General features: G+C 45.6%; 3 protein-coding genes across 15 annotated transcripts in view; 1 reads left to right on the forward strand and 2 right to left on the reverse strand.

Annotated features, from left to right (window-relative positions):
* Positions 1 to 1,191: 1,191 nt before the first annotated feature.
* EXOSC1 (exosome component 1) lies at positions 1,192 to 10,984 on the reverse strand. 3 transcript variants are annotated; one of them, XM_038578416.1, is made up of 8 exons: positions 10,856 to 10,984; positions 10,268 to 10,585; positions 8,449 to 8,523; positions 6,728 to 6,816; positions 4,744 to 4,784; positions 4,160 to 4,210; positions 3,946 to 4,030; positions 1,192 to 3,636 (listed from the first exon to the last, which is right to left on the reverse strand). In XM_038578416.1, exons 4-8 carry the CDS (start codon positions 6,771 to 6,773, stop codon positions 3,530 to 3,532), a joined length of 330 nt encoding a protein of 109 aa, XP_038434344.1. In that variant the 5' UTR covers positions 6,774 to 6,816; positions 8,449 to 8,523; positions 10,268 to 10,585; positions 10,856 to 10,984; the 3' UTR covers positions 1,192 to 3,529. The 3 variants fall into 3 exon arrangements, with proteins under 3 accessions (XP_038434344.1, XP_038434343.1, XP_038434342.1); XM_038578415.1 differs by lacking the exon at positions 10,268 to 10,585 and adding an exon at positions 10,633 to 10,748 and having other exon boundaries at positions 10,856 to 10,955; XM_038578414.1 differs by lacking the exon at positions 10,268 to 10,585 and adding an exon at positions 10,633 to 10,748 and having other exon boundaries at positions 4,751 to 4,784; positions 10,856 to 10,949.
* Positions 10,985 to 11,036: 52 nt separating this feature from the next.
* Positions 11,037 to 21,126, forward strand: ZDHHC16 (zinc finger DHHC-type palmitoyltransferase 16). Of its 5 annotated transcripts, XM_038578427.1 has the most exons (12): positions 11,037 to 11,258; positions 15,290 to 15,537; positions 15,718 to 15,912; positions 16,059 to 16,147; positions 16,538 to 16,566; positions 17,128 to 17,261; positions 17,393 to 17,440; positions 18,303 to 18,388; positions 19,056 to 19,179; positions 19,380 to 19,450; positions 20,375 to 20,442; positions 20,538 to 21,126. In XM_038578427.1, exons 2-11 carry the CDS (start codon positions 15,295 to 15,297, stop codon positions 20,433 to 20,435), a joined length of 1,080 nt encoding a protein of 359 aa, XP_038434355.1. In that variant the 5' UTR covers positions 11,037 to 11,258; positions 15,290 to 15,294; the 3' UTR covers positions 20,436 to 20,442; positions 20,538 to 21,126. The 5 variants fall into 5 exon arrangements, with proteins under 5 accessions (XP_038434355.1, XP_038434356.1, XP_038434357.1 ...); XM_038578425.1 differs by lacking the exon at positions 20,375 to 20,442 and having other exon boundaries at positions 11,040 to 11,258; XM_038578428.1 differs by lacking the exons at positions 16,538 to 16,566; positions 20,375 to 20,442 and having other exon boundaries at positions 11,039 to 11,258; positions 17,216 to 17,261.
* Positions 21,127 to 21,331: 205 nt separating this feature from the next.
* Positions 21,332 to 25,310, reverse strand: part of MMS19 (MMS19 homolog, cytosolic iron-sulfur assembly component) — a 34,534-nt gene continuing 30,555 nt past the window's right edge. For 6 of the 7 annotated variants that reach the window (XM_038578418.1, XM_038578417.1, XM_038578421.1 and 3 more), the window contains 11 exons: positions 24,837 to 24,939; positions 24,626 to 24,694; positions 24,292 to 24,418; positions 23,726 to 23,826; positions 23,520 to 23,576; positions 23,191 to 23,377; positions 22,603 to 22,685; positions 22,316 to 22,480; positions 22,178 to 22,237; positions 21,781 to 21,881; positions 21,332 to 21,701 (listed from right to left, as the gene is read on the reverse strand). In XM_038578418.1, coding sequence (XP_038434346.1) covers positions 21,674 to 21,701; positions 21,781 to 21,881; positions 22,178 to 22,237; positions 22,316 to 22,480; positions 22,603 to 22,685; positions 23,191 to 23,377; positions 23,520 to 23,576; positions 23,726 to 23,826; positions 24,292 to 24,418; positions 24,626 to 24,694; positions 24,837 to 24,939 — 1,081 coding nt within the window. In that variant the 3' untranslated portion in view covers positions 21,332 to 21,673. The remainder of the gene's footprint in view (positions 21,702 to 21,780; positions 21,882 to 22,177; positions 22,238 to 22,315; positions 22,481 to 22,602; positions 22,686 to 23,190; positions 23,378 to 23,519; positions 23,577 to 23,725; positions 23,827 to 24,291; positions 24,419 to 24,625; positions 24,695 to 24,836; positions 24,940 to 25,310) is intronic. The other variant, XM_038578420.1, reaches the window with a different exon arrangement.

Below are 25,310 nucleotides of genomic sequence, written 5' to 3' on the forward strand. Positions count from 1 at the left end.
ACTCCATTATGCCTTTTGAGCAAAGTAACGGCTTATTTACCTTAAAAAGCGAATCTTTTTCTGTTAGAAAGTTGTATATACATACTTTTCATCTTCAGAAATTATACATAACTTAATAAAATGATTAAAAGGAGAATGATTATATATGTAATTGGGAAAAGACATGGCTCACATTTGTCTTTGAAAAGATCATGGGAACATGAGAGCTTACGAGGCAAGAGAAAGCTCATAATGCCTTTCTTTGTAGTAGGAGGAAGTAATGCCCTCTGTGAAGCTCATGAAGTTTCTCTGCTAGCCATTGGGTGAGGCACATTGTATCAACAGTCTCTCCACCACCTCTGAAAGGGCTGGTCTCCCCAATTTACAGAAGAAACAGGCTTAAAGAAATGGAGAAACTTGCCAAATATATGCGAAGTATTGGAACCCAGAGGAAAGATGTTCAACTAAAAGTCCTTTTTCTAAAATGTAAATACTTTTAATCATCTTGCCTCTCGAGTTTAGTTTAGTTTTTTTTTTTTTTTTAAGATTTTATTTATTTATTCATGAGAGACCCAGAGAGCAAGAGGTAGAGACACAAGCAGAGGGAGAAGCAGGCTCCACACAGGGAGCCCAATGTGGGACTTGATCCTGGGCTGAAGGCAGGCGCTAAACCGCTGAGCCACCCAGGCGTTCCTTGAGTTTAGTTTTTCACTTGATAATATACAGTAACCCTAGGATGAGCCTTAGTAATTTAAGTCTCCCAACAGTTGGTGGGATGTTAAGTTTACTTCACCTATACTGAATCTTGGACCAAAGGTTTGTAATTTTCTTTGATCAAGGCTCTTCACCCAAGTCAGACTGGATCAGCTTAGAATACTGTTACTCTGTGTCCTGATATCACTTGAGTTTATGGCAGTCTTCACTCATTGACTGGAACTCTTACGGGCAGCAAAGTAACAAAGCTAGCATTATTTACCAATACCGCTAGAAGGCCAACAACCACTATCTCTTCAAGACTGCTTAGCTAGGGTAGTGCATCATAATTATCTGGGAGGGAAAAAAAACCTTCGTAGGTAATTTTGAAGTTCATCTAACAGACTGAGAATCACTATTCCAAGGCACAGAAACAATATCCTCCTTGTCTCTAGAACCAGTTGTAGATTAGCATGTATACTCACTAAACATCACTGGGCACAATTGTTCAGTCAGCTATGAGAACATTCAAAAATTTTTTTATTGTGCTTTTGCTATATTTTAGTCACAATACCAGGTACTGAAAATTCAAAGACAGAATCCTGCCCTAAAAGCTCAGGCAAGTAGGGGAGACAGGCATATAAATTTACTTGCAATACTAGTATCAATGGTTAATGGAGAAAATCTAACCTGCTCTGCAGTAGATCAGAAAGGGCTATTATCCACCTGTTTCAAATGCTCTTTATGACACTTTATTATAACTTTTATTTACGTATCACCTGTCTTTCCCCAGTAGAATGTAATCTCGACAAGGAAAGGGTTCTATCATGTTCACTGCTTTAACTCCTACTTCCTGGAAAAGTGGTGGGCATAGTAGTTGCTCAATGTATATTTATTGAATGAATGATGTCCCAACAAGCACTCATAATTAATGAGCCATTGTCAATTTGGAGAGCCTCTAATTGCATGCCCAAGGTTCTAGTCAATACTTGGAAAAAGGAGGCACCATGGTGCAAAAGAAAGAATTTGGGTTTTACAGTAAGACAAACCTAGGTTTGAATAATGCTATGCCGCTTGATGTCTATGTGACTTAGAGCAAGTTAGCTAATTTTTCTAAGCCTTAATTTACCTCTCTGTAAAAGACAGAAATGACCAGTACATTTCAGAGTTACTGGGAAGTTCAGAGATAGAGTAAGTTAAAATGGCTAACACTGTAGGGAGAATCAGGTGGTAGCATCTTTCTACAAGGCAACATGGGAAAAATATAACCAGAATTTAAAATGTACACATTCTTTGACCCGGCATTCCACTTCTAGGAATCTTTTGCCACAGAATCCTAGGCAGGCACAAGTATATACAGTATAGGAGTTTTCTCTGCAGCACTGTCTATCAAAGAAAATCTGTAAAGTTTAAAACATCTATCAGGGGACTGCTTAACATAATGCCTGGAATTTAACATACTTGATAGAAGGCAACCAGATCTATAATAACAACAGTAACATGTAACGATATTGGCATGTACTGTAACTTATGCATTTCTTCCTCACAATAACCCTAAGATCATACTATTCCAGACAAGGAAACAGACTTACAAGAAACAAAGTTAACTTGCACTACTATCAATGGCAACATCCTGATTGTTTAGGTATACTGTAATTTGCACAATGTCACCATTGGGAAAAAATGGGCAAAGTGTCTAAGGAATCTCTATTATTTCTTAAAACTGCATGGGGAGCTACAAGGATCCCAATCCAATTTTCTATTAAAAAAAAACAAAAACTAAAAAACCCAACCTAACCTATTCAAGGCTAGCAGCTAGAGGATATGAACCTAGGCAGGTACACTCCAGAGTTTACCTGTAACCACTGTCAATACACATAAAAGATACAGGCTCCTTGAAGAACATCTCAAGAACTGACATCTAGTTCTTTCCTTCCATTCCTTCTGCAGCTTCTCCATGCTTAACCCTCATCTCATCCCTTCCTCATCCTCATCCTCAATGAACACTTGTGTATTCATTCTTGCTTCTATACTTTGCTTCACTGTCTGCCTTGCATATCCTTCATTCCATTTATCTAAGTTCTTCGGTTCCTTTTGCTTCACATCACGGATCCTTCTTGGTCACCTCACATGATAGTGCTCTGTCCCTCTTTTCAATTCAGATTTAAACATTTCTTAGGGTACCCACTAAATCAGTAATACTATGTTCGTTCAACTAATTGCTTTCAAACTACTTGCATGTACCCTGAATCACCATGTGTTATGTAATTCTCACTAAATTGTAATCTGTTTAAATGAGATGTATATAAAGTGCTTCACCTAGTGCCTGGCACATAGAAAGTACTCAGTAAGTGGAAGTGCTTGAAAGTGAACATAAAAAGTATAAAAAAGATTGGAGATTAGGCTTTTCCAGAGAAAGCAAGCACTTGACATGTAAGTTAATGGGTGCAACCAGGCAAACCCCAGCTTTAAATGTCATGATGCTTTTTAGATTCCCTTCCCTACTCAAGACAACAGAAGCCATAAAATCCTTTTAGTAAAAACGTTTTCTTTGTCACAGCAAAAATACGTATCTGTGAGACTGTCAGAAGGATCGGGCTACTTCCAATATTATACAGTTTGTCTGCTGGCGCCTCCAAAAAAATTCATCACTCGAGAATGAAATCCACTGAAAGGTTCATAAGAAAAATGTTCCACCTACAGTATAAGTTGCTGGCAGATTTTTCTAAAGATGGTTGTTAGCCAACCACAGGTGTTTGAATAAAGACAATGGCATCTTGATGTTGGGTTCATACATGTATGTACTCTTAGAAACGGCTTACCCCTCTCCATGGGGTAAAATGTAGGGTAAATCTTCTTAGGTCTGTAAGAATTCAGGCTGTACTCTGGCCACTTTCCGGAATTCTTTAGTGTGGGTCTTAGGGCACTGCATCTCACACCAGCTAATGGGAACCATCTGGACACCTGGAAGGGAAGAGCTAGTGTTGGAGCTGGGACCCCAAATGTTTACTAAGACCCTTCCCTTTTCAGCTGGTTATGACCTGAAGTTTCATCAAACTACCTAGTGAACCTCACCTCATACAGAAAAAGCCTTATGCAGTGAATTCCCCCCTTACAGTTATATAAGGAGAATCATTCTAATCTCAGTAGTAAGTGATTGACACTCATATTGCGCTCTAGATTTAAAACCAGGGTAACAAGAGAAAACAGTGAATTAATCCCAACTGTAGCTCCCAGGGAAAGAGAAGCATGTGGATGTATGGACCTACTCACCCGATTCACTGTGGGCCACCACCACCCCAAGTTCATTCTCAGCAGTGGTCAGGAGGTAGTTCGATTGTGCATCACCCAGAGAGATCTAGTCACACAATACTGGTGAAGGAAAACAATGGGTGATAAGTCTTCCCTCCCATAGCCACTTGAGTTATTTTCTACTTCTATTTCTTGTTTTGACAAAGGACCACAAGACTGCTGGAATAAAGGATACCACTTTGGCCAAGACAATGTCACCAGGGCGGAAACTCTTATAAATCTCAACCTGTAAAGAAAGAACAGGAATGTTAAGTGAAAGCTCTAAATCAAATCTACATGAAACTATTTGCCCCTCTGGTAGAACCAGTGTACTTTTTAACTCCACAGGGTGGAAGTCATCGTTAGTGAAGCCAATCAACAACTTTTATTGCTTTTACATCATATAAATGAAAGATTTTTATTTTTTATTTTTTTAAATGAAAAATTTTTAATTCAATAACCTGGTAACGGATCTTAGATAAAAGTTACTACAGTTGGCTCTGAAAGAATACAAAGTAAATCTGAGGGAATAGCAAAGAATAGACACCTGGCTTCAAAGGCAAGGAATAAAGTAGTCCCCTTCTGCTCAATAGAGCAAACAAAAAATCCTAAGGAAAGGAAAAGGACAGTGAGGTGAATTCCACACTTTCCAGTAGGAAACACCTTAAAATTCCTTGGACCTTTGGATCCACATTCCCACAGATGTTTGAAATTCCCTGGAGTAATTTAAAAGGATCGAGATTCCTAAAGTCATAAGGGGAAAAAAAAAAAAGAACCAACCAACAACCTTGTCTTTTTCAGTAGCTCGGACATCTTCCTTGCTATAAAAAAGAATTAACAAAAGATTAATTATCTGTGAGAATTATCCTGCAGAATCATAGCAGACAGAGAGCTACAAGAATAGAGAGAACAAATCATAATTGGGACCCAAAGGCCACCCAGAAGTGGGGTGGAGAAGCATTCCAAGTCCTCCCCTGGAGGAGAAAACCACATTCCCATTCTTGGGTCACACAGAGCAGCAGTATCAATACCTTTGACTAGAGAAAAGCAGATCAGATTTGGCAGGAAAGAATAAGGAACTTTGCTGCCTTAGGAAAGCTTGTACAGAAGCACTACAGAACCAACATGGAATCCTAAGGGTGGAAAGAGCCTTAGAAGCTATATCTAGCTCACAAGAATTGTTGGTCTCTACTTTAAAAACCTACAGGAAAAAACAAACAAAACCCTACCATTCCACTCACCTTTTTAAAAATATATTTTATTTTTTTAAGATTTATTTATTTTACAGAGAGAGAGAAAGAGTGCATATGCCATGAGTGGGGGGGGGGAGCGTGCACCCTATTTTACAGAGGGAGAGAATCTCAAGCAGACCCCTCACTGACTGCAGAGCCAGACACGAGGCTTGATCTGACGACAGCTTATGAGATCACGATCTGAGTTGAGATCACAAGTCGGTCGCTCAACCAACTGAGCCACTCAGGCACCTCTAAGATTCTATTTTTAAGTAATCTCTATGCCCAACATGGGGCCTGAACTCAAAACACCGAGATCAAGACTTACATGCTTTACTGACTGAGCCAGACAGGTGCCCCTCACCCACTAACCTTTTTTTTTTTTTTTTTTTAAGATTTTATTTATTTATTCATTCATAGAGACAGAGAGAGAGAGAGGCAGAGACTCAGTCAGAGGGAGAAGCAGGCTCCATGCAGAGAGCCTGACGTGGGACTTGATCCAGGGTCTCCAGGATCACGCCCTGGGCTGCAGGCGGCGCTAAACCGCTGCGCCACCGGGGCTGCCCACCCACTAACCTTTTTACCTTTTTAAAGTCTTTCGGGGGATCCCTGGGTGGCGCAGCGGTTTGGTGCCTGCCTTTGGCCCAGGGCGCGATCCTGGAGACCCGGGATCGAATCCCACGTCAGGCTCCCGGTGCATGGAGCCTGCTTCTCCCTCTGCCTATGTCTCTGCCTCTCTCTCTCTCTGTGTGACTATCATAAATAAATAAAAATTAAAAAAATAAAAAAAAATAAAAATAAAGTCTTTCGGGATCCCTGGGTGGCGCAGCGGTTTGGCGCCTGCCTTTGGCCCAGGGCGCGATCCTGGAGACCCGGGATCGAGTCCCACGTCGGGCTCCCGGTGCATGGAGCCTGCTTCTCTCTCTGCCTATGTCTCTGCCTCTCTCTCTCTCTCTCTCTCCGCCCCCCATCATAAATAAATAAAATTAAAAAAAAAAAATAAAGTCTTTCAATCCTTAGATTTAAACTATATTAAATACAAAAAAGGAAGATATTTCTTAAGATGCCTTTAACTTTTTTTTTTTTTAAAGATTTTATTTATTCATGAGAGATACAGAAAGAGGCAGAGACATTGGCAGAGGGAGCAGCAGACTCCCTGCAGGGAGCCCGGTGCAGGACTCAATCCCAGGACCCCGGGATCACGACCCGAGCCAAAGGCAGACACTCAACCACTGAGCTACCCAGGTGCCCCTAATTTGTTCCATATGAACTTCCTGCAACACTAGTTTCCAGCTTAGCTCAATTCTTTTCATTTTATTTTAAAGCCCAATCTTGTCAATATTTTCCTTTTGTCCTAGCTCATACATTATAACATTTCCTTTGGACACTACCTGGACAGAATCAAAGAACAAAGAGGAGAGAGAGGCAGGTAGATATAGGAACTGTAATTGTTCCTAAAAATTTCAATCCCTGTTCTATTCTAATCTCATTCCAGGTGCTGATGCAAATGCAAAAACATGAATACTTCTTACCGGATAGTTCCTCGAAAAGAGTTCTTAAGTGGTGTGGACCCCACATATAGGATGTGCACTTTGGCAAAGCGTGAATTGATGCTAGAGACCTGTGGAACAGAAAAAAGATCAGCATTAGAGTAGTAGCAGTTGTCAGTTCAAGGAGGCAGCAAGAAAGGAATTACCAGTGTTTTAGTCCAAGCAATCCTACTAATTATAGAATTTAAGACAAGTTAACTCCTACTTAATTCTGCATAAATGATATATGTCAAATGGAATGAGAGTCTCTCCAGCCACCTAATAAAGTTACTGTGGGCATCCAATGAAATAATATGGAATATATCTTGAAAAATACAGAAGCCTAACAAATAAAAACAGGGCATTACCGTAAATCTAGACCTTTAACTGATCTTACCAAGAGCCCGGTACAGTGCACAGAAAAATTTTTTTAAATGTTTATATTTCTTTTTTTTTTAATTTTTTATTTATTTATGACAGTCACACACAGAGAGAGAGAGAGAGAGAGAGGCAGAGACACAGGCAGAGGGAGAAGCAGGCTCCATGCACCGGGAGCCCGACGTGGGATTTGATCCTGGGGTCTCCAGGATCGCGCCCTGGGCCAAAGGCAGGCACCAAACCGCTGCACCACCCAGGGATCCCCAGTGGACAGAATTTAAGTGTACATTTCAGTTACTGTGTAATATTTGGATCACTGCCTCTTCAGTTATTTTAAGAATAACACATTGATTTTCTGCTGGAACAATTTATAAACAGCAACTAAGAACTCAAGTTGATTTAACTTAACATGGGGGTGGGCAGAGAGTAAGGATGTCTTGTAGTTACTGATCAGTATAGCATTAATTTGTATTTCCCCTGAAACACCCCAAATGATGAAATTTATTTTTAAAAAAGATTTTATTGGGATCCCTGGGTGGTGCAGCGGTTAAGCGCCTGCCTTTGGCCCAGGGCGCAATCCTGGAGACCCGGGATCGAATCCCACGTCGGGCTCCCGGTGCATGGAGCCTGCTTCTCTCTCTGCCTCTCTCTCTCTCTGTGACTATCATAAATAAATAAAAATTTAAAAAAAATAAAAATAAAAATAAATAAAAAAGATTTTATTTATTTATTTGAGAGAAAGAAAGAGACACAGCATGAGTGGAGAGAAGGGGCAGAGGGAGACAGAAAAGCAGACTCCCTGCTGAGCAGGGAGCCTGATGCAGGGCTGGATCCTAGGATCACCACCTGAGCCGAAGGCAGACATTTAACTGACTGGACCACCCAGGTGCCCTAAAAGATGAAATTTAATAGGTCTTTATAAGGTCTTTTGCTTCTCTCCAGACTAAAATAGCTTCTAAATGTTAAAAATAGGCTTCCTTATTATTATTACCCTTTGGCACCTGTTTCCCAAACTGCATACTCAGGGAATCAGCTCAGTGAAAGAGCTACGCATGCTTGAACTTGGCTGCCTTGATCACTATCCCAGAACTTTCTAGGCCGGCACAGTCCAGTAACACTGTGATGATTAAAATGTTCTGTGCTGGCCAACAAGGCAGCTGTCAACTATACGTGAGCACTTGGAATGTAGCTAGTGAGATGGAGGAAATGAACTTTCAATTTTAATTCATTTCAATTAAATGGCCACATATGGCTAGTGACTGCCACATAAGACAGAGCACTTCCACAATGATCATGATTTCACCATTGAACAGGTGTCCTAAGAAGGGAGGTTAAGACCTACTTACCTTACAGGTTACAATAGTCCCCACATCTGGTAGCAATTGAGATTCTGTTTCTCTCATCACAGAAATCACAGGAAGCTATAGACAGAACAATAAAATGTGAGATCCTGACTAAGCCTTCCATAAAGGTATCTGGCTTAAGAATAATGTAGGAATGCTTTGGTCCACAGCTGAGATCACAAGCACAGATGGACTACAGACTCATATGTGCCCAGGGCAGACAGTCTTAGAAATTTAAGGCAAATAGGAAGGTCAAGGGGCCATTTTTCAAAAGAAAGATGCTACCAGAAGACATAATCTAATCATTTCAGAACAGTTCTAACAAGTTTTCTTTTTGTGGTTTTCTTGGAATTTCTTGGTATATAATCAATTGTGGATAACTTGACTCTTCTCTTCAAAGTTCTACTACTTCCTTCTGATTTTCACTCTATTGTACTGGCTAGAATTTCCAAATAAATGTTATATAATAATGGCCATACTTTATTTTTTTCTATTTTAAGGGAATACTTGTAGCTTTCCCTTTGAGCATGGTATTGGCTATTGGTATAAAATATGTATTTTTTAAAGATTTATTTCAGAGAGAGAGAGAAAGCATGCGCAAGTGGGGAGAGGGAGGGAGAGAATCTCAAGCAGATTCCCCACTGAGGGGGGGAGGGGGCACTGACACCGGACTTAATCCCAGGACCCTGAGATCATGACCGGAGCTGATATCCGGAATCGGACGCTCAACCAACTGAGCCACCCAGGCACCCCAAGACATATTTTGAACCTCATCTTTTACTTGCCTCTTCCTTGTTTCCTATGCTTCAGTTTTCGGACCTTCATTCAGTTTCACTAACGCACTAAACATGTTCCCATCTCAGGATTTGTGTTCAACCTGTTCTTTCTCCCAGGACTGTGCTCTCCACTCAACTCTTTTTTTTTTTTTTTTTTCCCCACTCAACTCTTCTTTATCCTTTAGATTCAGGTTAAACATCACTTCTGTTGACTACAATGGGTTTGTCCTTTACATGTTCTCATGGTAACCTGTAATATTCTTTCAAAAACAGTCATGACTTTTGTAGCCATAAACCAATTTGAACCTTTACTTGTTTGTAATTTATGTCTGTGTCCCTTGGTAGCAGGGATCATGTGTATTTGGCTCATTACCATATCTTTAGAGGTAAAGATTGTGCCTGGCACATGAAAATGCTCAATAGATATCTATTTCTATGAAACGAACAAACTTAGAACTGTTACAGTCTTAAAATTGATTAAAAAGTCTTTCATTTTACATCTGAGCAAAAACTAAAACCAGAGAGATCAAGTTTCTAACCTAAAGCAGAAACAAGGTCTAGTTAGCCAGTACCTAAATGTTCTAATTCTGAATTCTCTATTAATGCTCCCTGTCTTTAAGGGGGTCCTTCAAAGACTGTTTATCCGATCCTGGGCTAATCCTGGATCAGTGTTAAGCATTCAACAAACATTTATTGAGCATAGGCTGCTGTGCTCAGCACTAAAGGTATGGTGGCAAGGTTTGTTTTCGTGGAACTTAGAGTCTAATAAGGGAAGAGTCTAGGAGGAACAGGTAACCGAATGCTTAATTTTATGCAAAGAAGAGCACACAGAGGAAAGAAATTTAGTTCTTTGTGAGAGTTTAACAAAACGAAAAATAAAAGCTCACAAAACTCCTTTCCCTGACTAGTGGGTCTAGGAGGGCTACTCTGATAAAAGTGACACTAGAGAGGCCATCTGAAAAGTAGGTGGGAATTAAAGAGGCTAAGGAGGAGATGGGCGCGTGACAAACAGCGTGTTCATCGTTCTGTGGCAGAAGAGAGCTTACCCCACCAGCGACAAAGAAGCCTGTGTGACTAGACTGCAGAGTGGGGTGGGAATAGCGGAGCAAGATGAAACCAGAAAGGGAGGCGACATCCGGACAAGATTCAGCTCACTGCAGGCGGAACCCGCCTCTGCTCGTCCCCTAACTTCCTTCCCCGAATGTCAGCAACAGAATCAAGCGGGACCACATCTGGCCTGTGGTGGCGAGGTGCCCAGCAGTGGAGACCTCAGCTGGAAGAAACTCGGAGACCAGCTGTTCTGCTGAGGTCCTAAAGACGCGTCCGCAGTGCCCTTTCCTATCGACCGCGAAATCAAAAGCAGCCTAAAAGAAAAGCAGAGAAGGAGGAAATGGGAAGCAGCCCCCTTTACCGCGCCATTCTCGCTGCTCTTCGTCAGGCAGCCAGCAAGCGACGAAAAGATGTAGCCGTGGCGAGTATAAGTGCCGCTGCCCGGGCTGCCCTCCTCCAAGTTACACAGACGTTCGCCTGAAGAGAAACGCTGCATCAGTCATGGGTCTTCAGAGGGTGTCGGTCATGCAGCCTTCCTGCCTCCCTGTCCCATCCAGAATTCGCTTCGGTCCCCGCACACTTACCCGGGATGCAGTACCTCACGGGCGGCGCCATGACTGCCACTGGAGGGAAACGAAGTCGGCTTCTCATTGGCCAAAGTTCAGGAGCAGTTCTGCAGTAAGAAACGCGCCAATTGGTGCGAATTATCACGTGGTCTTCGGGAGCACCTCCTCCGTCAAACTTTATTTCCCAGGTTGCTCCGGGACCAGGGCGGGGGCGGGGCTCCGGGACGCCTGCGCTTGCGCCTGTGGTCCAGGATGGGCTGGCAGCGGGTCCCAGTCTGCAGGCTGGTTCTTCGGGTGGCCGGCGATGGTTGGTTGGACTGAGACCGGCCCGGCCGGGTTGCAGAGCTGGCGGGGGTGGCAGTGAGCGGCGGCGGAGGCTGCGGGGTTCCATTTGGCTGACTGGGGAGTCGGCAGGCGGCAGGTAAGAGCGGAGCCGCGGCCTTTGCTCCCCAGTCCTGCCCTTTTTTGTAGGGTCGGGGCCTGTTTGGGGCCTTTTCGTGAGCTCAGGTTCCTGTTCTCTCGTTGTCGCGCCCTGCACGGCCGTGCCCTGCACAAGCCTGGGGGAGTGCACTCTCGGGGCAGCTGTAACGCTTGGAGCTGGAAGGAGGTTAGCCAACCCAACTTGCCCATTGTAGAGATTTGGAAACTCAGATCCAGAGACAGGATTTGACTTGTCCAGTGGCTCAAAGACAGTTCAAGGTAGAGCCCAAACCGGAACCCAAGGTTTTTTTTTTTTTTTTTTTTTTTTTTTACTTCTTCTATCGCACTTTGACCACACCACCCCATTCAGAAATAAAGCCTTTTCCGGATTTTTGTGACTGCAGCTTCAGGTCTTGCAGTCGGATCCTCTCAAGCGGAGCTCAGGTCGTGTGGGCCCATTCATAACTTTTTCTTTTTCGAGCATGTTAGTCCGGAAGGGAAGTCTGCACGTGAGTAGAATGCTGCTCTTACCGATGAGTGACAGCTACTGCTTAAGATAGGCAGACATCCCGAGAACAGCATCTTTGTCCATATGAGATTTGCTACGACTTTCATCTTAGTTTCTCTTGCCCTCTGGTGACTTTGGCATATGTCCCCTCCTGTGCAAACCCTCCAGCCCTCACCAATCGTTTCCCCTAGGAAAACAGATGGTGACTTAGAGCCTTGGAAAGAGGGGAGTGCTGTGGCCTTCAATCCCATCTAATCTGGTGGCATATGTCACTATGGCCTGTGGTTGCTACTGAGGGATCAGTGCTAAAGGCTTGCGCTTGGGGTGATAGTGAAGCTCTGCTTTGCCCTGATTCTCCATTCCCCACCCCAACACACATACACACAATTTTTTTTTTTTTTTGAGTTCTGTTTTAACTCAATTTCCTGAGAAATCAGGGACTCTATGTTCAAGTGTGGTCCTATGGACCACAATATCTCTTCCCTGGCATCCCCATGCCCCCTAAACCCCACTAACTGAGTTGTGAGGGGGTTGGCTTCAGACTCTTTACTCAAATCTAATGTGTAGCTCTGCATCAGCAAGCTTTCAGTTTATGTTTTGGATGATTTCTGGTTGGACTTGTTATAAAAAATCCTTTCTAGTTCTTTTTTTTTTTAATTTTTATTTATTTATTCATGATAGTCACAGAGAGAGAGAGAGAGAGAGAGAGGCAGAGACACAGGCAGAGGGAGAAGCAGGCTCCATGCACCGGGGGCCCGATGTGGGATTCGATCCTGGGTCTCCAGGATCGCGCCCTGGGCCAAAGGCAGGCGCCAAACCGCTGCGCCACCCAGGGATCCCTCCTTTCTAGTTCTTAAGTGCTATGATTCTAACAATGGTTTTTATTTACTTTTTACTGACCAAAAGAGTGGTAGCATCATATACTAAATAAGCATTATCACATTGGCAGGAGTGCACTTGCTATTATTTGCAGCACAGACAGATGTCTGACCAGCCTTACCACTTCTGCATCCTCCATTCTTTCAAAAAGTATTTATTGAGCCCTTCTATGAACCAGATATCGTGCTAAGCATTTTGTAAACATTTAATTTCTACCTTAGCCAAGTGTATATATGATAAAGGGTTACAGCTGAAAGGGACATTTAACCCTACCCTGTCTTTGAATGAGAACACAAGGAGATTGAGGTCCAGCACTTTTGGGTGATTTGCCCAAGGTCGTAGAACTACGTAAGGACAGAATGGAACCCTAAGTAGTCAAGTTTATAGGGTAGATGAGAGTTAGTAAGTCTAGTCCTTGAGGCAGGCATTTCCTATAGAGCTCAGGAATACCAGAGGTGGTTGACAACAATCTGAAAGGTGGAGAATCTAAAAAGGAACATTTCTGTTTTTTTGTAGACAGAAGAGATGGCATATAATTTGTGTTTATTAATGGGTGGGGAATGCATCTTGTTTGCAAGCTGTTGGTATAAAGAGTATTCTAGCAAATAGGAAACTCTGCATTAGCCACAGTAAGGAGTGAACAGTAGTGTGGGTAATGTGAGTCACTTGGATTTATTGTGGGGTAGTATGTTTGTCTCACTCTTACATTTGACTATGGCTGTACACTATTTTGAAAATTCATGCTTTCAAGCCAAATCATGGTTCCAAGCAACAGGACTCCAACTCAGAGGAAGTAGGAAGGCTGACCTTTCCTTTCCTTTCTACACTGCTTCTTAAGTCTCTTAACTCCTAGGAGGTGATGGGAATGGCCAGTTTTTTTTTTTTTTTTTATCCTGATGCAGAATAGGTCCTTACTGAACTATTTCTTCTCTTTGCTGGCCTTGTCTGCTGGATTCCTTTTTGCCTTAGGTCATTAAAGGACTTGTGGAGGGATGCCTGGGTGGCTCAGCAGTTAAGTGTCTGCCTTTGGCTCAGGGCGTGATCCTGGAGTCCCGCCTGGAATCCAGTCCAACATCGGGCTTCCTGCATGGAGCCTGCTTCTCCCTCCACCTGTGTCTCTCCCTCTCTCTCATTAATAAGTAAATAAAATCTTTAAAAAAGAGGGGGGAGTTGTGGAAGGAGGTAATGAAGTGTTTTTTTGTTTGGTTGGTTTTTTTGGAAAGACCTCTAGTGATAAGCCAGTGCTCAAGGAGAGTACCTTGCTCCAGTTACTAAACTGAAACCATCACTACAGTGGAGCAGCCTCCTCCAGTTTCTGTTGGGTTTTGAGCTGCCTGTTAAATAAGTCAGTGGAGTTGCAGAGGACATAGTAGCCCTAGAGGGAAATTAGAGAATTTCTTTTCTGATAAGAGCTTTAATCTGCAGAATTGATGAGACTAACATCGAAGGGGTCTATGACTTCTGTTCTAGATGTTGCACAGGCAGCTGATCTCCCATGGCTATTGTATGAGGTAGAAATCACATAGAGATGAAAGTACTTGTAGAGCTGGGAAGCTTGGGGCCAAGAGCAGCAGCTGCAGAGAAGACTCATGGGTGTCCAGCTAGAGCTAGGTAGGGGAGATTCATCACTGAGAGGATAGGCTCTGTGGTCTTCATGAACAATAGTATGAAGGCCTCCCTCCTATGGCCAGTCTCTCTTACCTGTGGTGTTATTCGGCCATGAATACCTAAAGTTGTCTTGGCTTTTGTATCCTTGGGGTCAGGCTGGGACTGGAATTGGAGACAAAGCATCTTATGTCATGCAGGGTAGCTGAGGTGTCCTAACAGGAGACAGGGACTCTCATGCTACAGGTTGAGTCTGGGGGCCTATAACATCAGCCAAGAGGAAGTAGGAAAGATGAATATTGGGATGCCTGGGGTGGCTCAGGAGTTGAGCATCTGTCTTCAGCCCAGGGCGTGATCCTGGCCCAGGGATCGAGTCCCACATCGGGCTCCCTGCAAGGAGCCTGCTTTTCCCTCTGTCTGGTCTCTGCCTCTCTGCCTCTCTCATGAATAAGTAAATAAACTCTTTAAAAAAAAAAGGAAAGATGAGTATCTTTTGCCAAGATTCAGCACCAGGGCAGATCTAGATGTAGGATCCACATGCTGTGCATTCACTCCCCCACTGGCTGTTCCTTGGTGAAGAATTGTTAGGAGGTAGGTCATTGGGCTAGAGCAGGATACCCTCGGAATCCTCTGCTATGGTGGCCATGCCTACAGAGACGTGGTGGCAGGTTTGTGCATGTCAGCTGTGCTCCACCCAGTGGTCTACACAGACAACTCTAAAGACCCTGCTTTGGCTTGGAGCTGCCTTCCTCTCCCTCAGCCCTTTACTCTAGGTGTGCATCATCTTGGATTTGCTGTGCACCCAAGTGGTGCAATGTACGTAGTATTTCTGCAGGCTCAGAACCTCCAGACCCTACCCGTGTAATCTGGTTGGGACACTGGCACCATCCATTCTGCAGAGAAGTGAAGTGACCTTCCTCCTTCTCACAGCTGGTGACTGGCTCAATTGGGCCTTATTCTTAGGCCTTTGCCTTCTCCTCCCTGGTGGGATAGGGAGGGATGGAACCAGGCTGGCTCCTCACAATGATGTGCTCTTCTAGGAGCCATGCGGGGCCAGCGGAGCCTGCTGCTGGGCCCTGCCCGCCTCTGCCTGCGCCTGCTTCTGCTCCTGGGCTACAGGCGCCGCTGCCCACCTCTGCTCCGGGGCCTGGTACAGCGCTGGCGCTATGGCAAGGTCTGCCTGCGCTCCCTGCTCTACAACTCCTTTGGGGGCAGTGACACCGCTGTTGATGCTGCCTTTGAGCCTATCTACTGGCTGGTGGACAACGTGATCCGCTGGTGTGGGGTGGTGAGTGATGCCCAGGGAGCAGGAAAAGGGATGTTTTGGGGTAGCAGAAGGACATGTATCTGATGGACCCACACTGGGTTTGGGACCCACACCAGCCCCCTACCCCAGGGAAATTCCTGAGTGTACTCTTGGTATTGGCAAACTCTCACTGTGTCTCCCTGACCTCACTGGTGTTGACAGGTGTTCGTGGTGTTGGTGATTGTGCTGACCAGCTCCATCGTGGCCATCGCTTACCTGTGTGTCCTGCCTCTCATCCTCCGAACATACTCAGTGCCACGGCTCTGCTGGCACTTCTTCTACAGCCACTGGAATCTGATCCTTATCGTCTTCCATTACTACCAGGCCATCACCACTCCACCTGGATACCCACCCCAGGTGGGTCCCCACAGGGGCATTTGGAAGGATAGAACTGCGGGCTGTGGGAGCCAGGTCCAGGAGTGGGGAGGGAGAGTGCCTCAGTATCTTTTGAGGTACTGAATTGTGCTGCCACAGTGTCATGAAGCTTTTCTCGCTTTGCACAGGGCAGGAATGATATTGCAACAGTCTCCATCTGTAAGAAGTGCATTTACCCCAAGCCGGCCCGAACACACCACTGCAGCATCTGCAATAGGTGGGTCTTGGCTTTGCCCGCTGTGAACCCCAGCTGTGGCCTGTTTGCTGAAGCCTAAAATTGGGCAAAATTTAGACCTAAAGTTTGAGAAGACGTTTATGAAGCGCGCGTCATATACCAGGCAGTGTGCCCTCACGTCGTGACACCTGGTCCTAGGATGGTCCTGGGTTAGCCATTGTCACCATTTATGGACACTGAGCTTCAGAGAGATGAGTTAACCTTGTCCAAGATCATGTAGCCAATGAAGCAGGGCTTGAAGCAAGGCCTGGCGGTCTTCAAAGTCTGTGCCCTTTCCACCTCAGCAGGATGCTGGGCCTTGTAGGAAAGGATTGGCACTGACATCTCAAGAACCTTGACCACCGTAACAGAGCCTGTGTCCCTCCCTCACAGGTGTGTGCTGAAGATGGATCATCACTGCCGTATCCTTTTATCTTTTCTGCCTGTGGCCTCCTCCTTTAGCTCCAGAGCCCTGTGCCAGGTTAAGGGCCACAACCAAGGCATCATCCCTCATCCCAACGAAGGTTCATGAGAAGTTAGTAGAAGAGGAATGGTGGAGATTGGCCATCTCCAGGGGGAAGCAGGAGGCTTACAAGCTCTATGGGACAGATTTTCTTGGAGCAGGGCATCTATTCTAACAATTCTTTCTTTTGTAGACTGTCATGCTAACATTTGTGGGATGGAAAGAGATGTTTGGACTTCATGTTGTTCACTGGCTATTCTCTGCTTTCCCATACAAATGGCTAGGTTGAAGTATTGGTAGATTTCGTTTTGCTGAGGGATTTGTTTTCATGATTTCCCAGTGGGACTTTTGAAGGCTCTTTAAAAGCTTTAACCTCTGGAAACAGTCCCATGTTTTCTTGCCTTTGGGAAATAGTTCTTGGTGACTGGAAGCCCTGTACTTGGATGCCATTATGAAGCAGGGATGAACCAGAGAGACCTGAAGCTGTGTTTGATCTTGTCCTTAATCCTTCCCCAACCAGCCTGGCTAAACAACTGTGTGGGCCACTATAACCATCGGTACTTCTTCTCTTTCTGCTTTTTCATGACTCTGGGGTGTGTCTACTGCAGCTATGGAAGTTGGGACCTTTTCCGGGAAGCTTATGCTGCCATCGAGGTGAGCCCATAGTTAGGAGTAGGGCAGCTCAGAATTTTGGGGCATGGAATCTGTCCCGAAGGAGTGGGGCTGGTAGCATCCCCATCCTAGAGGCCTGAGAGTATAACCAGTACTGTTTTCCATCCCCGTAGAAAATGAAACAGCTCGACAAGAACAAACTACAGGCGGTTGCCAACCAGGTGGGCTGACCCCACCCCACTGCCTCCTGCTGCTCAGGCCAGGGGGTATAGAGTTGCTGAGGCAGCGGGGGCCCACCTGCTAATGGAGTAGTAGAGGCTGGCTAAGGGGCCTTTCCATACTGGATCAGGGGTGTTCTGGGAGGCTGTCTGCCATGAGTGGACTAAGTGGCCTGGGGGTAGATTCAAGTCCCTGGTTTGTTGACAGTTTTGGGCTCTCTATCCCATTATCACCTTCTTTGGGCTGAGTGAGGAAGACTCTGCCTTGGTGATGGCCTGAGCAGCAAAGAGTCTGTGTTAGTCCATGTAACGGGGTTCCAGGGGACAGAGATCAGGCTGGGCCAGTCTGATCACCCTTTGTTCCTGGTCTTTCTGCATCCATTGTCAGGATCATCCCTTCTCCCGAGCCTTTTAGGACCCTTATTCTGACAGGTCTTGGGCCACAACTATACCACTTAGCTCTGCTGCCCTTTCAGCCCTTAGTGGAGCTCAGTTCTTCCTGCTTGTGCTTGCATTGTGTGGACCTGGTCTCCTCTCTTGAGGATTGCAGCCACATGGTGAGGGAGATCTCATTGGGAAGTGTAGTGGCTTCCCCTGGAGCCCCATTTGTGTCGTCAAATCTGAAGGCCCAGGGTCCGCTCCTCCCATGCTTTGCCATCCTGTCCAGACCTGCTCTGCCCAGTGTGTGTTCACATGATGATGCCGCTGGGCTTGGCCCACCCATCTGGCTGCTGCCCTAACTCCTCTGTGGCTTAACTCCCTATTTCTCATCCTGGGCTTTGGTCACTTCCCTGCCTGCAGGTGCTGGGGTTGTGATGGAGATCCAACAAAACAAATGAACCACCTTGCTGTTCTCTTTTTCTAGACATATCATCAGACTCCACCACCCAGCTTCTCCTTCCGAGAAAGAGTGACTCACAAGAGTCTTGTCTACCTCTGGTTCCTGTGCAGGTATTGAACGATCATTTTTGGCAGTTTAAGTGGGGGGCAGCTTCAGGACCACCTTTTCCAGTGCCTGTGGGTAGGCAGGACCCATCCCTGTCCTTTGCCACTGTTCTTAGCGTGACTTAGCTTGGCAGAGAGTCCGTGCTTCATTGTCTTCAGCATTTTGGGGCAGGAAACACTAAGGATGCTAGCACTGGATGTTATGTGCCCAGGTAAGCTAAACTCCTACCTCAGAGTGGAGCCGTGCATTTTTCCAGATGTGGAGAACTGAGGAGGAGAGGGTGAAGTGAGCTGCTGGGTGATCATAGCTGGGAATGGGAGAGCTGCAATTGGAATTGTGTGCTCCCTGTTTTAAACCTGGTGCTTTTACTACCTGTTGCTGTTTCCCAAGACTGGTTCTTTTAGGAACTATGGGACATTTTTATTAGTAACACAGACTTGTTTCCTCACCCTTCTTTCTACATAATTTATTTTTCGCTCAGGTTAATGCTTCTTCATTAATGCTTTTTATGGATGTAGTGAAGCAACAACCTAGGATGTAGGCTGGGAGATAAGACTTAGGCAGAGAGGTCTCTGGTGGGTCTTTACTGCTCAGCTCAGTTTCAGATTCAGACCTACTTATAGCAACTCCCTCCTCTAAACTCCCCATCAATCTTGGCCCCTCTTTTCTTAGTTCTGTAGCACTTGCCTTGGGTGCCCTAACTATTTGGCACGCTGTTCTCATCAGTCGAGGTGAAACTAGTATCGAAAGGCACATCAACAAGAAGGAGAGACGTCGGCTGCAGGCCAAGGGCAGAGTGAGTAGGACTGTGGGCTTGGGGTGGAGGGTAATTAAACCTGCTGTCCCGAAAACAGAAGCCATGGGCAGGGAGGGCCAATAGGGCAGGTGTCATAAAAGGTTGGAACTTGCCTAGCTGAACTTTAGCTTAGCCAATTTGGGCTCTAAAATTAGGAGGCAGTTAAGTAAAAAAGGGGTCTGTGTTTTTCTTGGCTCTAGGTTTTTAGGAATCATTACAACTACGGCTGCTTGGACAACTGGAAGGTATTCCTGGGTGTGGACACACGAAGGTAAAGTAAAACATCTAGATCAGTCCCATCCAATAGAACTCTTAAGATAAACTTTCTATACCTGTGCTGTACAAGCCATTAGTCACTAGCCACATATGGTTGCTGAACACTTGAAGTATGGCTGATACATCCATAAATTGAACTTTTAATTTTCACTAATTGGAACAGGCACGTGTGACTAGTGGCTACCATAGCCATTGCAAATCTAGACTCTGGGAGTAGAAATCATTGCTCATTTGAGCCAAAGTAGCTTAAGGCCAAAACCCTTGAGGCTTATACAGGGAACCAAAACAGACTCCTGAGAAAGCTGTTAAGAAGGGACCTCTAGGTAGGATACAGTGACCACTAGCTTCCTCCCATTTTTATGGCAGTGTCTGGAGTTCAAGCCAACAATATGTGGGATTGCATTAATCTATTTGTAACATAAGTCCTAAGACAAAAAAAAAAAAAAAAAAAGTTAGCTCTCTGAGCCCAAGAGACCAAGGTAAATCACTTTTCAAATCGCAGCTTCCAAGGACAATCATCATGTGGTTTCATGTATATGTGGAATATAAGAAATAGTGAAAGGGACTATAAGGGAAAGGAGGGAAACTGGGGAAAAATTAGAGAGGAAGACAAACCATGAGAGACTCCTAACTCTAGGAAACAAAGGGTTACAGAGGGGAGGAGGTGGGGGGATGGGGTGACTGGGTGATGGACCCTAAAGAGGGCACTTGATGGGATGAATCCTGGGTGTTACACTATATGTTCACAAATAGTATTTAAGTTAATTAAAAAAAAAAAAAAAAAAGAATGTAACTCCCAAGGCGCTACTGACTAGGTGACCAGAAAGTACCCATCCTCTTCCCCTTCCCATCCTCATTACATTCCTGCCTGTCAGTGCTTGCAGTGGTCCCTTAGAAGTTTCGCTTGAACCCTCTAAAGGCCCTCAAGGCACCAGAGGACAAACTGGACAGATCAGAACTTTTGTTACCTTTGGGATTAATGCCAAGGTAGCTTCAGGTACCTTGAATCCTTGCTGGGGACAGGATCAGGAAGAAAGACCAGGAACTCTTGGAACTCAGAGACATTCTATCTTCTCTTGTAGGCACTGGCTGACTCGGGTGCTGTTACCTTCCAGTCACCTGCCCCATGGGAATGGAATGAGCTGGGACCCCCCTCCCTGGGTGACTGCTCACTCAGCCTCTGTGATGGCGGTGTGAGCTGGATGTGTCAGCCACAACTTGAGCACCACTCTGCTTCCTGCATGGTCTCAACGGCCTCCAAGGATAGCTTCTTGGAATCCTTGGGCAAAAAGAATCAGTGGGCCTGCCTTAGAGTATCATGCAGGGACAACTCAAGGACCAGTCTCTTGGCCACTGCATAAACAAGGCATGATGTGGAAAAATTCTAGGACTGATGTCTCTTTACTCAGCTCAGGCAAACTGAAGTTCCAGCCCCAGACTGGAGATTAGGCAGCTAGCAACCTTGCCAGGTGCTGACCCCGACCTCCTCCAGGTTCCAGCACTGGGGTTGGCCACCACCTCTTCCACTTGCTATTTGAGAAAACACCTGAACAGTAGAGCGGAGATTCTGGCTTCTCAACAGGGCAAGACACCAGGCCTACTGCTGAGGTCACTGCCACTTCTCATATGCTGCTGAAGGTGAAGAATAAAGGTATTTGATTTTTAAACATACGTAGCTTCTCTTTGCCTTTACTAGAGGGTGGGGAAGAGAGAAATCAGGGTCAAGGCCTACTGAGTACATATTCTGGTCATGCTTCCTGTGTTCTTATAGGGGTGGATGCCCCAAAGAATTCTTGGCAAGTCCTTGTCATTAGTAGTGTTCTAGTTATGTGCCACAGAGGTGTAAGTGGGGACGGGGAAATATGTGACAGCCCCATTACCAAAAGAAATTTTTATTCTTCAGTAGGTACACACACATCCATCATCCTATCCTGGTCCACATTCATCTGCATTCACCCCTCAGCAGCGTATCTCCTTTTTTCTAACAAATAAATGGAAGAGCCCCAAGACCAAGATGTTTCTTCAAACACAAGTAGTCTCACACTCGTTATTTCACAAAGTCATTAGAAGTCAGGATTCCTATGTTTACGGCCATGCAACAGTGGCCCAGAGAGAGGCAATCAGAGGCGAGTAGTCTCCCTAACTCGGGCAAGATGGCTTGATAGTTAGTAATTCCAGGTTAGATTGTCTGTCCAAAGAGCCTAGGCCAGGACTGGGCTCAGCTGCCAGGGCTCCCCAGCAGAAACCTGCAGGTGAAAAGAATGTTGGCAGCATCAGCAATGAAGCTCATTTCAATCCCATCTTACCCACGACCTAGAAACTCACCACTCTCCCCTGGCTGACACTGCCTCCTTGCGCACCAGTCTCTTCTTGTCATCCAGGGGTTTGGCTAAAGCTCGGATCACCTGTGGTTTGTACGGCAGCAGCTGTGGAGTTAGAAGAGCCACAGCCTTGCTCAACCACACCAACTGAAAAGGGCTGCTTCTATGACTTTAAAACTAACATTCCTCCTATTCTCCTTTAGTGATTCCAGAGGATGCTATGTGGCAGAGTGGCCATTCTCTTACAGGGCAGTCAGGCAAATCCTTGCCTGGGTGTACCTCCCATTTCCTACCTAAATCACACAGCAGGGTGGCAAGTCTCACCTGACTAAGGCAAAAATGTACTTCTCTGGCTCTTCTACTAAGGGTCTAAGCCAGAGAGGACCATCCCAGGTACTCACCACAGTGGTGGGCAGACGAGTAAGAGCATGCATACACTGCAGTGCAGCAATCCGGACAGCCTGGAACACAGCCATAGGGGGGTGAGGGGAGACCCATGAGAGATGTAAGGGCCAAAGAGTCGTGGGGGCTTAACGCACCATGGAAGGGCTAGAGCTGAGGTTCAGAAACTTGGTGATGAGGGTGTCAACGTGAAGACTCATGACCTGGGGTGCTTCCAATAGAAGAGGCTGAAGGCAGCTGAGGGTGGAGAGCTGTACTACACAGTCAGAGCAGGATAGGGCCTCCAGCAGCAAGGAAAGCAGCTAAGGGGCCACAGAGAAGGTGGGCATGATCACATATGTGATGAGCCTGCTCCACCCCCCCAATGTTCCAGCTGGGGACAGTGGCTTAGTCCCTGTTTGAGGCTCTGATTGCAGGGGCTTACCGTGGGCAACTCTGGCAAGAGCACAGGCTTAGGCAGCCTATTAAGTACATGAGACAGGCCCTTCAGGTAATTTGGCTTCACATCTGTAAAAACATGGAAAAGCTTAGGGAGAAACTGGTCTCAGACATATGGCTTGGGGATTCAACTCCAACCTCTTATGAAGCAGCGGGACATCAGCCTAGAAAAAGATTTAAAAAAAGGGGGGGGGGATTCCTTCTGGGTGGCTCAACGGTTTGGTGCCTGCCTTCAGCGCAGGGCATGATCCTGAAGACCCGGGATCAAGTCCCACATCGGGCTCCCTGCATGGAGCCTGCTTCTCCCTCTGCCTGGGACTCTGCCTCTCTCTCTCTCTGTCTCTCACGAATAAATAAATAAAACCTTAAAAAAAAAAAAAAAAAAAAACCATCCTCAAGCTCAGAAAAGGCAAGACAGGCTCATCAAAGGAAAAACATGGGATAAGAATCTGGACGTTTAGCCTTTCAGGTACAGCTCTAAAGAAGCACTCAGGTTCTAAATTACTTTAGAGAATGTGGCCTGAGCAAAGGAGAGGTCTATATATTTGGGGCCTTTCTTTTAGACCCTTCTCACCTTGGGAAGCAGCATGGAAGCCCTGGACCAAAGCAGGCACATTATCTGTGAAGAACCGCTGGCGGAACATGATCCGCACTTCAGCATGGCCAGCCCGGGTTAACACATCAGTGCAGTCAGACATGAGCAGAGAGAAGCCATCAGCTGCTGCCGGGCCTAATTCTGGATCACTCAGGAGGCCCATGAGCTGGAGAAAAGAGGTTTATTAGAAGAGAAAAATGAATCTTAAATACCCAAGAGGAGGATGACAGTTGTTTCTGGGAGGAATAGAATATATGGGGAATTTCCTGGTTACATCTTTGGCTCTCCTGTCTCCAAAACGGACTTACCCGGTCAGTAAGGCAGGAGCTGAGAGGATGGTATCTGAGTACAAGGGCCTTTGTTACCTATAATCAGAAAGAGAACAATCAGGGTATGACACTCAAACCCCAGAGTCCCAAGAAGCGCACGTATAGTTCGAGGTCAAAAGGAGAAATTTTATTTAACTAGACATAATTGTCTCTTTGTCTAACCAGAATCCATTCTAGCTCCTTACCCAGAGAAGCAGTGTGAAGGCCTGACTGCGAAAGGGCCCAGGACTAAGGCCAGCCTCTACTTTGTCCACAGCCAGCTGCAGGAATTCATCTAGCTGTTGCCCTAAAAATAAGAAACACTTGATGCAGAGGCTACACATTTCTCCTTTAACAACAGAAGATGTAAGCTGTTTAAATGCAGAGCTCCCTGAGAAGCCTTTAGAAAAGAATAGTATCATTCTGGCTATGACTTTGCCCACTCAGCTCTAGGATACTTGCGTGAGAGCCTGGTATCTCCTAACACAGGAGTGCTAGTATTCAGAAAGAGCGATCCATTTCTAGTAAAAAATGATCTCTAATAGCTCCCTGTGGGGAGTATGATGACAGACCTACACAGAACACTCTGCTTGAACCCTCTTATGTCCTGTAATGCTTTGCCCAACTCTGGGTCTTGACTCTTGTCCTAAGGGCTGTCCCTTAGGAGGCTCTTTATATTATTAACAGCTCCTTTTTTTAAAGAGAATAGCTTCCATGATTTCATCAGTAATTGATTCCAGGAGGCTCCCAACCCCCAGTCTCATTTCAGTACCTGCAGGGAGCTTGTTGAGGAGTCCTGCAAAGCACTTGGCAGCGGCGGTAGAGGAGGAGGGGCAGCTGGGGCAGCAGCTCAGCTCTACAAGCTCCCGCATGAGTTGGTTCAGCTGAGGAATTTCCACCTACATGAAACCTGACCATGTAATGCACGCAGACAACACTCACACTCCAAGAGATACCCAGTAGAAAGTGGCAGCAGGGGCTAGGATGGATGAGAACTAAATTCTCCAGTGAAAAGATCAGCTTAGCATATGGCAGTGCCCAGAAGTCACTTGGGATCTGCCTCCCCTTGTCAGGGTTAAACCAGGGTACTTCCCAAATGTACGCACATTTCGAGGTAAGGAGCAGACAAAGGCCATAAGCAGTGCAACAAGCCGCCTCTGTCCTGAGGAGCCATCCTATAAAGGAAGAAGAGCTCTAGTAAGCCTGTCCTGCCAGAAATAGGCTTGTCTGCACCCCAAACCCATTACAGATTAGCCCTCAAAACTTGAAGGAAAGAAGTTCCAAGATTCTCTCCCTTCTAGTCCATCAGACCCTTACCTGGAATGGCTGGAATCTGCAAGGGAAGCTGTTTTCAGGCAGAAAGGAGATGTTGCCATCCAAGAAAAGGGGTACAATGCAGGCGACACTCTGGGCAGCTAAACTGGGGGGTAGAGGACTACATATCACCAAGGAGCCAGGGTTCTGAAATACCCTGGGTTCACATTAGAGTCACTGAGTCAATGGGCCAGAACACGATCATTCACACAGTCGGCAGGTATTAATTCAACATATATTATGTGCCAAGAACCATCCCATTTTAGGCCCTAGTGATTTAGCAGTGAACCAAATTAAATCTGTTCTGGAGTTTACAATCCAGTCAGAGAACTCAAACGTATGCTTCAAAATGCTCCACAGAAAAAAAACAAAACAAAACAAAACAAAACAAAACAAAACAAAACAAAAAAACAAAACCCCAAAATGCTCCACAGGTGGTTCTTCTGCACATTATTCCCCCATAGCTCTCCCACCCCC

The sequence above is a fragment of the Canis lupus genome, chromosome 28 (assembly GCF_011100685.1).
Source record: "Canis lupus familiaris isolate Mischka breed German Shepherd chromosome 28, alternate assembly UU_Cfam_GSD_1.0, whole genome shotgun sequence".
NCBI lineage: Eukaryota > Metazoa > Chordata > Mammalia > Carnivora > Canidae > Canis > Canis lupus.

Coding starts and splice junctions, on each gene's coding strand:
- EXOSC1 (XM_038578414.1), bottom strand. CDS start 10,922: ATGAGAAGCCGACTTCGTTTCCCTCCAGTGGCAGTCATGGCGCCGCCC. Junction 4,031..4,159: donor ACATTGTCTTGGCCAAAGTG/GTATCCTTTATT, acceptor TTGTGTGACTAG/ATCTCTCTGGGTGATGCACA. Junction 3,637..3,945: donor GGTGGCCCACAGTGAATCGG/GTGAGTAGGTCC, acceptor CTTCCCTTCCAG/GTGTCCAGATGGTTCCCATT.
- ZDHHC16 (XM_038578425.1), top strand. CDS start 15,295: ATGCGGGGCCAGCGGAGCCTGCTGCTGGGCCCTGCCCGCCTCTGCCTG. Junction 18,389..19,055: donor TACCTCTGGTTCCTGTGCAG/GTATTGAACGAT, acceptor CTCTTTTCTTAG/TTCTGTAGCACTTGCCTTGG. Junction 19,180..19,379: donor GGCTGCAGGCCAAGGGCAGA/GTGAGTAGGACT, acceptor TCTTGGCTCTAG/GTTTTTAGGAATCATTACAA.